Source organism: Parasteatoda tepidariorum, chromosome 2 (assembly GCF_982258835.1).
Source record: "Parasteatoda tepidariorum strain Cologne lab strain chromosome 2, Ptep-v5.0, whole genome shotgun sequence".
Taxonomy (NCBI): Eukaryota; Metazoa; Arthropoda; class Arachnida; order Araneae; family Theridiidae; genus Parasteatoda; species Parasteatoda tepidariorum.
The window spans coordinates 52,811,400-52,828,777 of record NC_141756.1 but is presented as its reverse complement, the minus strand read 5'-3'; the positions used below and the strand labels follow the sequence as shown (position 1 = coordinate 52,828,777).

The 17,378-nt window shown below is 29.1% G+C and overlaps 1 protein-coding gene across 1 annotated transcript in view; it reads left to right on the top strand.

Annotated features, from left to right (window-relative positions):
- Positions 1 to 17,378, top strand: part of LOC107453496 (reversion-inducing cysteine-rich protein with Kazal motifs) — an 84,075-nt gene that overhangs the window by 8,297 nt on the left and 58,400 nt on the right. Inside the window, exon 2 of the mRNA XM_043038986.3 lies at positions 7,606 to 7,658. Within this exon, the coding sequence (XP_042894920.2) occupies positions 7,606 to 7,658 (53 nt within the window). The remainder of the gene's footprint in view (positions 1 to 7,605; positions 7,659 to 17,378) is intronic.

Here is a 17,378-nt window from a genome sequence, read left to right as displayed (position 1 = left end):
ATATCGAACTAGAGCATAGGTTTTCAACGTAGGTACTATCAATGTTGGCAAGATTATGGGCGTTATTGTCGGATGTATAGTCATTAACAAACTATGTTAGTGGGATCCACGAATTTAAATTCATAATTTTTTTATTTGGGATCGAGGAATTATTTACATTTCAATCTCAGCTTATCTTTTCTTATTAATGTAGTTATGTTTTTTTAAATTTGCATTTCTCTCAAAAATAAAAGCTTTAAAACGATGACCGTATTACGGTTTTAAGGTTGAACGGCACCGTTATTCTCAAATGAATTTTAAAATTTTGTGCCTCTGCCGATTTCGCATAAAATCTCTTCTTTAACTAAATTACATATACAATGCACTATTTTTTCATATCTTAAAAAAATGTCAATGCTTGAAAAATAGAGTCGTGGGGGCTCAGGGGATAGAGCGTTCGCCTACCAATGAGATGACCCAGGTTCGAGACTGGTTGATTCAAATTCTACTTCCGGCACGCATCGACCGCAGTGCTGATGTTAAATATCCTCATCGGTAGAGAAATTCTGGGTTAGAATCCCTTGCCGACAGGACTAATCGTGGGAGGTTTCCGTGATTTTCTTCTCCACGTAACGCAAATACGGGTTAGTTCTATCAAAAAGTCTTCCACCAAGGTTAGTTTATCCCAATGTCCAATCTAGGAAATTCGGTGTTTTCTGGGTTGGATTCAAAATTACAAGACTGCGGAGTTGAGCATTAATAGTCGTGAGCTCAGAATTGGTTTGATGCTGGTAATAAACTAAACAAATTTAAAAACCTTTAAGCATTTAATTTTTTGTTTACTTTTCTCTCACTTTCAACATGTTTGATATAGAATTCATAATACCAGTCAATTTCAAAATACCCGCTCGAACTCACACCACGCAGTCTTCCGCAGTCCGCACTGCTGGTTGAGAGATCCTGGAGTTCGAGAGTAAGATTCCAGCGCAGCTCTCTCAACTAAAAACTTCTTAACTGTCAATGCTTTCCCCTACCCAATTCGTTTGCATGCTACCTTTGCTACTAAACAAAGCTTTGACCACGCCCCCTTTATCATAATAAAGAAAAGAGCGCGAAATTCAAATTTTAAGCTGAAGGTTTCGTTGTTCTCCGTGTGTTCTTGCTCTTCTTTATCTTTTATAACTCTCTTTATAAATTTATAAAAAAAGGTATTGATTAATGGGAATGTTTGAGATGTTTTAACATAATTATTTTATATACAACAAAAGATTATATTATATAAATAATTCTTTTGGTTTTTTTATTTTTAGATTTCCTGGTTAATTTTTTAATAGACAGCATTGGGGCAGAATTCCTTTTTCTTATATGGTTTTTTTTGTTAAATTATCTGAATAATTTTTTAACTAGTAGCATTGGGGGGCAGAATTCATTTTCCTCATATTGGGCAGAATTTCATTTTTCGCATATGATCTTTTATTTTTAGATTTTTGGAATTTTTTTTTTTTATCAGCAGCATTGGACAGGACTCCTTTTTCCTAATATTGGGAATAATTCTTTTTCCTCGTATGGTTTTTTATTCCTAAATTTTCTGAATAATTTTTTAATAAGCAACATTGAGCAGAATTCCTTCTCCTCAGATTGGGCAGAATTTTTTTTCCTCATATGGTATTTAATTTTTAAATTTTCTGAATATTTTTTGATAAGTATTAGGGGGCAGAATTTCTTTTCCTAATAAGTTGTTTTTTAAATTTAAATTTCCTGAATATTTTTAATTAGCAGCATTGGGCAGAATTTTTTTTCTCGCATGATTTTTTATCTTTAAATATTCTGAATAATTTTTTGATAAGCAGCATTTGGCAGAATTACTTTTCCTCATGTTTTGATTTAGTAATAAATAATGAAGACATGCGTATTAAAAAGTCAGATTACTAATCACAACTAATGTTAAACGAAAACATTTTTCACGCATCTTAAAAAAATAGTGGGGGAGAGACGCTTGGGGCACAGCTGACAAATTTATTTTTTAATCATTTATTTGTAGTGATAGAAAAAGTTTATGCTTTTTATTTCAGTTTTTGACTTTTAAATTTAATTTAAAATTATTTTTGTCCAACATTACTTAGAAGTAAAATTTAAATAAGCATAAATTTATGATAACTGAACGAAAGCGTGAATAGATTTTACTACCACGTGGGAAACTCCCCTTCGGATAAAGTCAAAGATAATTCATGATAATTGTGCAAAAGTTGTACAAACATCTTACTAAAATATGGAAAAATCATATTCGGAAAGTGAAAAAAAAATGGTCAGTATAGGAATATAATTAATAGAAATTATTTAAAATAATTATAATACGTTTGCATAATAGAAAAGGAATTATTAACTTGTAAAAACGTATCCCATCCCTCCATCTATGAAAGGGAGGGATGGAAAGTTTTTATTGTTGTTTCAAATATCTTATAAAACTTATTTTTCTCACATACAACAAATTTCATACTTAGGAAAATTCAAAAGTTTCTCAAGATAATATTCAGAAATTTATATTATTGTCCAAATTAAACTAAACTGTACACTATTACGTATCACTCAATTACTACGCAATTTCCGTAGTCCAAAAAAAAAAAATTCTACTCGTAGCAAATACAATTATCCGGCCAGCCGCTTCCACGCTTTTTGAGAAAATATCGTTCATATAAACCACTTTTCGTTTCATATAAACCATTGAATAATTTACATATAGTGTTGTGCAAAGTAACTTCTTTGTTTTGGAATTCTTTGTTTTGTAAATTTGATTTAAATTTACTTTCCTCTTAGCTGTGCTAAAAAGCACAGGTGGATTGTAGGTGGACCTGATTACATTGATAAACGACATCACTTATTTCACGTTTTCTATGTAATGTATAAGGAATATTATGCTTAATATGAACTGCTAAGTAAATATATTAAATTTATTTTAATGCAAAAATGTAAAAATTTTACCTATAAGTCCTTTTTATTAAAATAAGAATAAAAACGTTTCATACATTAATCTATTTATTGTTCATGAGGTTCATTTTCTAGAACTTAAAAGCATGGTTATATTACGGGTCTCTTACGGGTCAGGGAGGACAAAGAAAACCTGGAATTGTTAGGGAATTTTATTTTAACTCTAAAAAGCAGGGAATAGTCAAGAAAAGGTGCATCTTTTTACAAAAAGAAACTGGGAAATTTTTATAGCATAACTGGAAAATAACCAGTCTTAAAATTGTCAGTAACAGTATTGAGTCAGTAACATCGGACAGCACTTTCACTGGTGTAAAAAATTAAGAGAATTTTCAAACTTGGCCGATTATTTCCTGAACTACTCGACCGATTTTAGTGAAATTTGATAAGTATATACATTGATACAATACAAAACAATTAACCATTCAACAATTGTAATACACACGTATGATCGTGCGTAACACGTATTGAAGTCGGAACGTATGAAATTGCCACAGGCCAATTGCCACAGGAATTGATAAATTGCCTTATTTCAAGTATGAAATCACGCTTCAAGGCTTGTATATCTGTAATAGGGGACCATACTAATTATTTACCGCTTTTTTTTCTTTTTTTGTTTATTCTTCAACGGCTGTTTCATACTTTCCGACTCCAACAAGTGTTACGTGTGATCAGCGCGTGTATTACAATTGTTGAATGGCTATTCATTTTGGATTGTATCAATGTATGTACATATCAAATTTCATTAAAATCGGTCGAGATAATCGACCAACTCTGCAAATTCTCTTAATTTCTTATACCAGTGTATACAAGTTCATTATGTTTTTAAAATTGGAAAAAGAAATCACCCTGATATATTCGATTGTAAAATTTCTTTAAATTTGCAACAACAAAAAAAGTTAAATAAAAAAAGTGTTGGTTTTCTTATACAAAAAAAAAAAAAAAAATAGCAATTGAGGAAAATGAGTTGAAGGGTTGTTAGATAGTCTCAATGTTGTTTATAAGAGGTGTTAACTATATTTCATTCATTTCTAAACAACTGTGGAAGTTCATAGCCACTAAATAAATAAGACAATTCATTTCTATCTTTAATTGAAAGACTGATAGCTCATGTGGAAAAAATTTGCTTCAGATAAGATAACTCCAATTGATGACAACACAAATTGGTTAACGCTTTCAACGCTGAGATCGGGTTGATTTCATCACCTAACAATTAATTATGTTTTCATCGGTATCAAATTGCGAATGTTTATGTATTTCGGTTTACGGTAGGAGGGAAAAATAGGGAAAAATTTCCGTTTTCATCATCACGTAACTAATGAACTGATGAACCGTGATATTTTCAGCTACAGCCTGAACTTAAACATTCCTTTTCAAAGCAGAAACGTCTAACAGACATTTATGATATTTTTTTTACCCTTTAAAATATTGACGTTTGGGTAAATATTTTATTAACCTTTTAGCTAGTTTCTCAGGAAAACTGTATTTTGAATAACATCTGGTAAAATTTTAAGAATGAAAGCACTTTTGTTTAGATAGTTTGTATATTTTTGCAATGATTTAGAACTGATTGCTATTTTTACAATTATAAATTATTTCCTTTTTCGTAAAATACTACCTTGAGCGTTTAAATTTTTTAAGAGAATGTAAAAATTGTATGATTGTATCAGTTATTCAAGTATGATTTGTTTTGTACAATGTGGCGCCAAAATATTAAAGAAGCTCAACATTTCATCTTGACAATTAAACTGGTGTTGATGCTTTTAATCCCACCTTTGCTAAGACTGACCTCGATAATGATTCATCAGATTTTTTTAAAAAAAAACTTCTCGTGTAAATATTAATGTGTTAACTTTACTGAGTACTTTTCTATGTACTTATCATATTGCAAAAATTCTGCAATTTGTGTGAGAAAAATTACGGGTGTTATTTAAGTCATAAAATTTTTAATAGAAAATACAATTATTCCTTTTTATAACTTTCCTTCGAAAAATGTGGCCGCTACTGACATGAGATGGTTTGTTTTAAGAGGGCGTTATACAACGGGAAAAACTTATCACTCCAAATTCTATTTCATCTCCATAAGTAATTTAAAATTTAGAGTATGAAAAAGTGAGCTCAGGCAGACCTAGAGTAAGCCATGAAGTTTCAAATAGTGAAAAAATAAATTTTCAAAATATCAAAATGAAAACAAATTATGAGAGGATAACTTAGGATTACTTAATAGGGAAGTTCTCTTCCAATAATTTGTTTGCATTTTGATATTTTTAAATTATTTTTTTTAGTAACTGAAACTTCATGGCCCACTCTAGGATTTTCAATTGGTTATGGAGGTGAAGCAGAATTTGCGATGAAAAGTTTCTCTCGCCATACGGTGTCCTCCATAGAGTTGCTCCAAGTCCTGGGTATATGGTTAAGGGTTTTCATAACCTAGGCACATGCTCAGGGCTTGGAGGAAAGAAAAAAAAAAGTTGCTCCATAGATGCGGTGTCCTCCATAGATACAGTGCTACATAGAGTCAACTCTATGGTGTCCTCTTAAAGCTTTGGCCATACACCAGATAATGCGAAGTCATTTAACTTCATCCTTAGCTTCAGTTACCCCTTCTGCCAGGAACCTATAAATTTAAGCCTAAGCCTTTCGTTGATCAGGAAGCTTTGACTTGAAGAAGCATGAAAACAATGTTCAGGCGCATATAGTAAATAACTATTATTCGTTTACTTTTTAGATGACAAAGCTAGCAATCGTACCTCAATGCGCTTCTTGTCTATTTCACACATTATTGATGGCAACATTTTCAGAGGAAAAGATTTCAATACTTTCTTTTCTATGCGTCAAGTACCTGATAATCACGACAGTAATATTGGAATATACTCATCATTTGGTTTATAATAAATTTTTTCTTCTGTTTTGTCATTTGTGTGGTTCAGTAATGGGTGAAAAATAAATGTGTAAGACACCTTTAAAATATAGTATCATTGAAAGCAATTTCAACCGGAATCTTAGATCTCTAATATTTTGTTTGATTTTTAACCATTTAACCAGTAATAAATGCTTCTATCTCTATTTTTATGATTTTTTTAAGTTTATCACGCTATAATTTTTTTCTCGCTGAAGTATAGATATTTACAGTTTGTAAATGGAAAAAATGTTTAAAAATTACAGATATATCAGAATGCATTGTGGTTGCAAGGATAAGAACCTTATTTCGACTGTAAAGATCTGAGCGGGGTTTCACTACAAGCTTTTATGCCAAATTTTGATAGCAAAATTATGTATCTGTATTTCGTTCGAAAAGAACGGACGCCACTACAAGAAAACAATCGCACTAGGCCGTGAGATTGTTTTCTGTCCCATTGAAATAAATATTTGCCAGCAAACGTTTTAGTACAAACTTTATATGAAATAATATTTATCGTAGTAGGACAATCATTTCATGTACGTGTGTATAAAACATTATTTACCTTTAAGGAGTTCTTACATTGAATATGTATATAAGCTTGCCATAAGATAACTGGAATACAATGGCACACATCCTACAAAACGATTGGAAAGCGTGTCTTTTCCCTATTACCAATTCTAATTCAAATGATATTTTCCATTATAAAAAAGAAAACAGAAAATGGCATCCAGAAAAACGCAATATGCCGTTTCCAATGACGGTATAAAAATGACCATGAATTGCTTACTTAACATAACCAATGTGGAAGACTGTTTTGAATTCAATTATTCTCTGACAGTAGAACGCTGTGATCTTTTTTTAAGTGATGTTTGTTCTTCTTAAAAACCCATTTTCTCGCCTGGCTAGCTTCCCGAAAAGAGAGGTATTTTAGTTGTATTTTGCTGCTTCTGATGTTCGAGCGAATCTAAAAGCATATTTAGCAGTAGTCATTTGCAATATTTGTATGCCAAAGTGGAATAAATCAGTTTCCAAATACCTTACAAATTGGCTGCATTTGTTTTGTATGGTAATATCTTAGCATGCTGATGAAGAAAAATCTTGTTTTCAAAACGATTTTTATCCTTTGGCAAAATAAATTACTGTTCGAAGCACAGGGGTGTGTACGACACTTGTTTTGATCGTTCGTAAATATGAATTATGAAAATTATAATAATAATTTTATCGTTTCTTTTTTTTTTTGCAAGATTTTATTCTTTTTAATTCATGAGAGTTATATCTGAAAATTCTCATTATTTAATTTGTTACAAAATATATTTTTTCTCGTGGTATTTGGTAAAAAAAAATGGTACATAGGAAAAAATTCCACACTGGAAAGAATTGCATTTATACATTTCTAAACGCAATATGAAATATATGGTTTAAAGTTAAATCATTACTTTAACATTTCTCATTTTTAACACTCTTACGGTACCGTTGTGACCACAATATTCAAGTTACAAAAAACCCTGGCGTCCAGGTAAAAAAAAAAAAAAATTCATTACATTCTTATTAATTATAACTAACAAAAACCAAAAAATGGCTGTTATTTCAGTTAGATAATTTTAAAAAATATCTACATTAAATTTTTATAAAAAATTTTTAAAAATTATTCAATTTTTAAAATTAAGTTTATTAATTTTTTTAATTATTATTATTTTACAAGTTATGAGTTTGAGTTTCATTATATTCTTTTTATTTTTTAGGTCTCCGATGTTGCAGTCATGCAAATGGCTCCTGTAGATCCGCTTGTGAACAAGTAAGAGACTTTTTGATAAAAACTTACATTGTCTTGTAGCTTTCTAGTTTTATTTCAAAGTTTCCTTACTTTCTGACCCAAGTTAGGAATGGCAAGAAGAATTTACTGAGCTGAAAATGATACCCACATTACTCTGTTAGAAATTTCTAGGAAAAGATGGTTATATAACAATTTATTTAAATGTCATTTTACCATATTCAAACAAACATCAAATAACCGTTAATAAGATAGTATTTAAATAGGTGAGAAAAAAACATTTATTAACTGTTTTCATCTAATACGGTTAAAAAAAAACAGAATTTATCGCACTCAATGAAACCACTTAGTCCACCTAAATAAGCCACTTAGTTGGTTGCCGGTGCACACATATTATAGCCGAGCGGGCTAGCCTGTCAATCTCATGGTCGGCAGAACGGGGGTTCGAGTCCTAGTGTTGACACCACTATATTTCCTAATTTTCTTTCATTTTCAGTGTCTTGCACTCTCCAATTTGTGTCCTGCGCTATCCAATGCCCATTACATGATGAAAAGAGTAACTCCATTGTCCAGTTAATTTTTTTTTCCCGTTTTAAAACTATACTAGTTGTAAATAGTTTAAAAAAACATGTAGTTTTTCAGTCATAGTTTTATAACCATATTAGTTATAACGTTTTCATAACCGTAAAGGTAAAAGCTGTTATTCAGCTTAAGCTTTACGGTTAATGGGATGCACTGACTGCTGCCTGTTATTTTTCCGTAATTTTAGAATAACATTTCTAACAGTTTACAGATTAGTTTTACAATTTTACCATAAGCTTTACCTATTGAAACAAGAAATTTTCTCTCATTTAAATAAGAATTTTACTATCAAACTTCTGATTTATTAAAATAATAATTTTGTCATCAAACTTTTCACTTATTAGAATAAGAACCTTTACCATCAGACTTTCCTTATATTGAAACTACAATTTTACCACAAAAATTTCCATTTATTATTATAATGATAATTTTTCTATCAAACACTTCATCCATATTATTTTCCATCCACAAATTCATCTTCATCCTCCATCCATTATTTCAAAAATAAAACTTTCAATTTATTTTAAAAAAAAATGTAAACATCGAACTTTCATTGACGAAAATAAGATATTTACCATAAATTCGAATATTAAAATAACATTTTTACCATCAAGTGGTTTGAATTTCTTAGTATTTATGCTGAAGATCAATTAATCAAAACATTCCAGCGGAAAAAGTAATTTAAAGCCAACGATTATTTCGAACAAAAAAACTATTTAGTTTTTTTTTTTTTTTTTTTTTGAACAGCTGTTAGCATACACCACCCACCGTACTAAACGGTAACCAGAGAACTAGGACCTCTCCGGAAGTTAAGTTTTCCAGTCCGACGATTAACCATCCCCTCTCACGGTTTGTCGCCTCTCTAATTCCTATTTTTCCTCTTTTATTTTTATTCCAACACCCCCATACGGAGTTCACCTCATTGACTTCAAAAACAAACATAATAAAAAGCACAAAATATTCCCGAAGAACGAAGTTGGGAATTTTTTCTCATCATTCCTCAGGAGATGTAACCAAATAGTTGGCGAAACGTTAGAATAAGATCTTGCCGTGGATAGATGAAGTTGGAAGCTATAATGGTTGGTTGCGTGTTTGTTGTGGAAAAATTCTCAAGGTTTAATGAGTGGTGAAGCATCTCTTGGCGAGGAAAGAGGTTTAGAAACTCTGCCAAAATAAGCAAATAAATAAAATCTCCGATATTTCTGTCGCTCTGCAAAATGAAATCTTCATCCTCTTTATGAGAAGGTTTAGGAATTGCACGATTTCTTCCCTTTCTGAGATTCGTTTCATTTTTATATTCCGTCATTAAGGCTAGTGGTAAAATTCAAATCCTAAGTAAAATTCAGTTCTAAGAGGCCTTTTAAGTTACCATTTAGGATTTTAGGTTAAACTTTTTATTTTAGTTTCCTCTATGTTTTTCTGTTCAGAACAAACTTTTGATATTAAACTATGACAATACCTGACAAAAAAAAAGTGTAAGATAAAGGCATTGCTTTATTAGATTAAGAGAAATAGCGCTTGATAACTTTTTGATTTTTTTTTAATTTCTTATCTTCAAAAATGTAAAGCAATAAAGTAATGGTGCTTTTAGATTTTTCTTAGATTTACTTGTATTATTGTTTAAATTGATGCAAATCTATTTGGATGTCGTTATAATAAGATCTGTTAAAGTACATTGCTCAAAAATAAAGATGTTTTTCAAAAATCCAAAAACTGACTGATCTATAATTCCAAACTATTTTTCAAGAGCCGTGGTGGCTCAAGGGATAAAGAGTTCGCCTTTCAATGATATGAACCGGGTTCGAATCCCAGCAATGGTCGGTCTATACGAATTCCGCACCCGGTTCGCACCAAACACACTGCTGATGTAAAATATCCTTAGTGGTAGACGGAAAATGAGTTAGAGTCCCTTTTCCGTCAGGCTAACTGTGGTAGATTTTCGTGGTTTTCCTTTCCATGTAACAAAAATGAGGGTTAGTTCCATAAAAAAGTCCTCCTCGAAGGCAAATTTCTCCCAATACTTAATCTAGGAGTTACCTTGTCTTCTGGATTGGGATCAAGTCGTAAAACCGAAATTGGGTCGGCTTTTCCACGACGGTTATAAAATATTAAAGAAAACTACTTTTCAAAAACTTATAACTGATGACTTTAAACTGATGGAAATATATTTGGATGCCGTTAAAGAAAACCTCTGAATGTAAATTACGCAAAAATATACATAATTATCAAAAATCTCTAAACGCTGGTAGATGTATAATTCCAAACTAATTTTCAAAAACTTTTTGATTGCAGCATTGTATTTGTATTTTGTAACAAAAAATTCCATAGGGAATCTAAAATACGATGCACTATGTTTCTTTGGTTCTAATTGGGCGATGATGTTGTATTTTACGTGTTGCGAACGATAGTATACTGAATAGAATAGGTCTCTAATATAACTTAACTTATGAAAATTAAATAAAGATGATAAAAAAAATTTAATTAAAATTACTTACCTCACGTTCCCACCCTTTTGACGATCTTACTCAGCTTCAGATTGATGGTACAAGCTTTTCTATGAAGAAAAGGTGGTACGTGCTCAACAGTGACGACAATGCAACTATCACGAAATTGTGGAACCTTAACCTCCATGATCCCCCAATTCATAAAGTTGTTAAATTAGAAAATATCATGGTAAAATATTAAAATTTTTGATGATAGGTATATCACGATAGTAAAATTCTGGTCTCTCAGCACGAGTTTGGACTGATTAGATTTTTTTTTTAATGCTTAAAGTCATTTTTAGACACATAAACCTCTAACAATATAAAATTATCGATATTATTATGTTGAGGTAAAAAGTATGGCAATTATCCTTTGATTGACTAACTTTTAAAATTAATTAAAAATCAAAATTTGTTGCGCTGTAAAGAATGAATATTGTTGTATATTCGTTCTCGATCTTTTATTTTTAAATTTCTTTCTCCTACTTTGGAAGTACCTAAATTAAAGATGTATTAGTAGTACAGAAATATTTAATAAGAATTTTTTGAATTCATATTTTATGTAATTAATATCTTAAAATTAACGTTTAAATTCTGTATATTTTAAGATTTTTTGAGTGAAATTATATTTAACTTCAAAAAATGTCCGTAACTCAAATAATATTTTTTGTGAGAAAAAAGAACGATATTGTACAATAAGCTTTTTAATTTGTTGCAATCCTGAGATTGTTTTTTTTTTAAATTTATTATTTTTCTTTTTAAGAAAATTGATTATTTATGTGTTTAGGTATTTCTTATAAAAATGTCTAACCATAGACATGCATTTCAACAGTCATGGTGGTAAGCAACCTTGCAGTACATTGTGAAAGAAAAAAACCAGGTTCAAATCCTGGTTGATCCGCATACTTCCATTTAATCATTTATACTATTTTTATTTCTCAAAGCCTGATACAAAAACTTACATAAAACATGTACATACCTTTTTTTCACTTGATTATTTTTATTGATCTTTTTGTCCCTTACTTTTTTTTATTTTTCTTTGACTATTTTCCTTGACTACAATTATACTTTTTTTTTGTATTCTCAAACTCTATAAAATTAAAGTAAATATTACATGCAGAAAAAATAGTCCCTATGAATATCAAAGGTTTTAAATTTGACTTGAACAAGGTGCATGACATGGTTTTTCTTTCGTAATTTTTTTTTCTGCAATTGAAAGAAAAAACACACAACGGGCTTCTATTTAAAACGAAAAACTAATTAATTTACTAAGAGGTCGTACGTGAATCATAACAACTCCTACTGAAATCCTGGAATGTCTCGCTTTGTGTATTTTTTTTTCTTTTGAAAATCTTATAAATTAGCTTTCTGAAACAGTGGGGGCGGGGGATTATAAAACACCGAGCATGAAGAAAAAATAGAAGTGCAACAAGACTTCTCAAAGAAGAGAACATGAGATTGATTGAAATCTGTTGCATATTAGAACTAAAATACCACTATCACGTGACTTAAGACATTTGTCATCTAGGAATGATGTCGTTTTACACTTCTTGCCATCTTTTCTTCATCTGCATAGTTCTATTCGCTTTAAAAAAATTTGTTTATGGAAAAAAAAAGTTGGTTTATATATGTATTTGTTTTATTTATAAGAAAGGAAAAGAAAAAAATAACTAAAAATTTTTTATATCCTGGTATTATTTTTACATTCTAAAATAAAGAAGAAGAAACTCTTTTACTTATCTTCTTTAACAGCATCGCAGCCTCAGGATTTTTAACACTCGCCAACTTCAAAAATTGCAATTTATATATTTTATTCAATACTGCCGTGCAGAAAAAAAATGGAATCTCGAAAAATCTGTCTATTTTCTACTATTCTTGAAAAATAAGAATAGTTTTTATAAGACTATAAATTAATTCAATATTTTCTATAAAAAAATAATCAAAATTTCAATAATGTTGTTCTTAATAATCAAAATAATAAATTTATTTTTATGCAAATAATAATAATAATTAATTAACTTTTTTTATAAAAATAAAGACTAGAACTTATAATAATAGTTATTTCAATTTTTACATAATTTAATTTATAATAATAAATCTTTTAAATTTCTGTTGATAATTATTTAAAATTGACAATCTCAATTAAGATTTTACAATTAAATTTAATAACAATTTATAATTTAGCGTAACGAGCATGTAGTTCTTATTTTTAAAATACAGGATAATGCAAATAAATATTGTAAGAACTTTTTGATAACTACAAAAATGTTCTAATTTTAAATATAATGGAATTAGAAATCATTCACTAAAACTATTTTACAAAATAAAATCCTATATTTTTGGAATTTTAATTAGTATGCAATTAGTTCATGTTTCTTCTGATTTCTTAATGTTACCATTTATGAGTGTAAGAATTTGAATCAGGGTATAATTAGCTTATGTTAATTCTGATTTCTAAATATTATCATTATTTTGTTTACGAGTGTTATCATCTGGTTTAATCATAAATATTAATGAAAAGATTTCTCAAAGAGATATATTTCGCCATTCTTATCTACCCTGCAATTGTTAATGTCTACTATCAATTTTGAAAATGTCAAACCGGATTCCATTTTTTAAAAACTGTTCCTTCTAATTCCGATGTATAAAACAAAAACAATATTCACCAAAAATAAATAATATTCTAATAAAAGTTATGTACGGTTTCTCCAAGAAGTTCAAGGTCCTATAATTTAAATCGTTTGCAAAAGCCTATTAAAATTTAGACAAGCACGCTCAAATGGAAGCACTTCTAGTTCCAAGGAATAATTACGATATGCCATTTTCTTTTTCCTCTTCCGGCTTTCGTCTCTAAGATTACATTTCTGGCCATAGGGTAAATTCAGACGAAAAATGAAGTTCAGCATTTTATGTGGATTCATTTCTACCGAGGCAAACTTCCAATCTTAAATGGCAATATAAATGCAAACTAATTGACATCTGCCATGTTCTGAAAGACAGCACGCTTAACTTCATAAAGGAGATGCATGTTTTTGAATGTCACGTATACATTTTGCTGATTGATTAGTCAGATTATTCTTTTTCATTTTGCCTTTCAAGGAAAACATTAAATGATAGGTTAGAATGATAGCGTTATTTTTTGTTCCCAAATAAACATTAAAAATATGTAGTAGATTAAGGAAAAGAAAATTCCTTAAAGCTTAAATTTAACAGCTAAAATAGCTATTCAGGGTCTTTAATATGAATAATATAAAATAATTATCAGATTTTCTGTAGCACTTTGAAGTTATAAGTGTAATCTTTGGTATGATTAAATTTCCCATTCTGTATGATCTCTCTGTATGAATGTATATAAGCTAATAGCATATATATATTTTAAGATATATATGTTTTTATTTTTTGAGTATATATATTTTTTATTGTTAAAACCTATAAAGTGCAGTTTGAAATGCAATGACGAAGTTTTTTGTGTTTTTAAAGGAGTTTTAAAGGCTGTAATGAGTTCCTAAAAATAAAAAAATAATTTTTTTTTTAAAAGAAAAAAACGGTATTTTTCACCCAAAGAAAATTATTTTTATGTGTAATAAGTAAAGTACTAAAGTAAGTAAAATAATTTTTATGTGTGACTTAAAATTTGATCTCACACTAATTTTATTTTTTTCGATAATTTTTTCTTCTTCATAAAGTCTACTAGATTTGGTAAGGAATACCACAATTCTACAAGCACATTTTTATGTGTAACTCAATTTTTACTTCTTGCAAATTTGGCAGGTTTTGATCCGTGCTACTTCAATTTTTGGCTCATTTTCTACAGATTCGTTGTCCATATCATTTTATTTTAATGTTATATACATATATTTATTAATAAATTTAAATAATTTTTTTTATCATGAACAGTTTTGAATAAAAATGTATTGATGAGAATAATGTGACCAATACCTGGTTCTAAGTTACATAGTATTCGTGTTTTTATTTTGCAAGATAATTATAATGAATTGACTGATAATTTCAAAGTTAAAGAATGAAAACATGTGATAAAGGTATAATGTTTTAATACATAAATCTCTTAGAATTAGTCTAAATAAAATATCATTCTCGACAAGCTATTATTATTATTATTTTTAAAAAAAGATTGTCTGACGCTTTTTTTCCTTCTATATTTTCAATGGGCATAAATTTAAAAATTTAAATGAAAATTTTGCAATTATTGTATAGTATACGAATGGTAAAAGTTTGTAAATAAGAGACAGCAAAAAATTCTTCAGTACATAAGCCTAACATTGATATAAAATATGTTAATAATTGACTTAAAATTTGTGCTTTTTTGTCCGTCAATATTGTTTAGCTGCCAATTTTTCCCCGGAAACATTTTTTATCCAATTTGTCAGATATTTTTATAGCACAAATTGATGTATAATATGTACTAAAAAATGCATAAAGATACATACTTTGTACCTAATAACCTCTGTAAAATTTTTTAAAGAAAATAGTTTTTTTACGTTTATTCACAGAAGGACAATTGTACATTATGAAAAATTCCAGATCAAATCACGGTAAAAAGTACCGGAACTCAGGGAGTCGGTACTTATTACCGCAAAATCCAATTTTGCCGAAACATAATATGGAACAAAAATTCTGACACGCAGTAATTTGTACATTAGTAATCACATTAAAATAACTTAATCACTCTAATAAAATGGATATTACTTTAAGAATTACATAATAGTTTGCGGAAAAAATGGAGTCTTGAGTAAAATGGATTTTACGGACGATGCACCCTAAATGCCGGTACTTTTTACCGTAGTTTAATCCGGTATTTTTTACAGTGTTAAGATCTTACTCTTTCACTGCAGGGAAATAACAACCCAGGAAACCCCAACTATTGAAATCAACAAAAAACTTGATTAACGAATAAATTCGAACATATCATTTTTGTCCGTATAAGATGTACTGCTGTATGACAAATAGGGAGTGCGAACACTTTTAATCATAACGCTTTTTTTTCATTTATTAATCAATAATTCAAAAGCAGGATTAAGTTTACGAAAAAAACTCGTCGAAGTGAAACGAGTTAATATACGCCCACACTTATAGAACAATCGAACCTTTGCAAAGACACTAATTGATTCTTTACAAAATATTGCTCTTTAAAAAGATATTATCTTGTTTGTTCAAAGCAAAACGCTGTTTCATCTTACGATGAAAAACCTACTAATTTTTTTTTTCTTTCTGAAAGATCAGATCGACCACACTAGAGACGTTATGTTTTTTTTATACAAAGCTTTCTTATTGTATTTCGTGAGAATGAACTTCCCGTCAATTCACACCTTTCATTAAAGGAAATTATAATAAAAAAAACTAATTAAAAAAGTTCGATAAAAGTACTAGAACAACAGCGTTGGAAAAAAATAATTGCTTTTCTAAAGCTCATTAGCGATTTTTGTTGTATTTGGCGAGCTGAACAGCTTACAAAAATAAGCTTGCATTAAATTTGAAGTGAGAAATTTTCGAATAATCTTATATAACTCGTAAAGAAATATGGAGTAAAACTGCAGCAAATTTAAGTTTTCAACTAAAACGTCTTACCATTCAAGTTTAGTTATTTGCTTAATATTTTAATGCAGTTAATTATCTTATTAATGTAAAAATGTGCATTGCTCAATTAGGATCCTCTTAGTAAATTTTAGATTAAACATGTTAAGCGTTCTTAAAATTTAAATTTTGGATCTTCCTTTTTTGCAATTTTTTTTTCTTTTATTGTGCGTTTTGTAAGCAATATTTTTCGAACTTCTATTCAAATTTTCCCTAAAAAGCTTTTTTGTTCTATTTCTTTTTTTTTTGTATGTTATTTTTTGCAACTATTACAGTGTAAAAAAAAATATCTATATTATATTAAAAAAAATTATTAAAAAAACTGTTTAAAGAAAAATACTGATTAATCGTTACTCACGCTCTGCAAATGAATAAATAAATAATAAAAAAAAATTTTTATAGATTTTTTCTCAGATTTAAAACAAACAGTTCAAGTTCTAGTTTTTGCTATGCAAAGTTGCTTTATAGTAAGATGACTTTATTATGTTTTTTTTTTTCGAAATCTTTTTGCAATTATATTCTATGCTTGCTTTTACTTTCAGCAATTATTTCATGGTTTTGAATATCGTATAAATAAAATTGCGAGTCGACTTTATTGTTAAATTGATACTCTACCTGATTATTATTTGTCTTTCGATCTAATTTTTCGGCAAATTAAATTCCGAGACATTTTTATAAAGGAGTAGGGTCAATATAGTTTTAAATGTTTTTATACTTAATTGTGATTTTAATGAGTAAGACTTCTAAGATGAAGGCAGATAAAGTTTTTTTTGTTGTTATAACCAAACATTAGAACTGCCATGACTCAGAAGACAGAGCTTTCGCCTCCCACTGAGATGACCCGACTTCCAATTCCGACTTTGAGTCGTAGTACAAATTCTGCTCCCAACGACCACAATCCCGTCGTAGTTATAGATATAGATTTTCGCAGTTATAGTTTATAGATTTTATTTTAATAGCAGAATTTGTTTGCTGAAATAACAACACTTATTGGCCAAAAAAACAGGCTTCCGTTTTTAAACAACAACATTTTCCTGTGAAATAAACGGTTTTATACTAGCAGTGTTTTTTTTTTCTTCCTACAAAT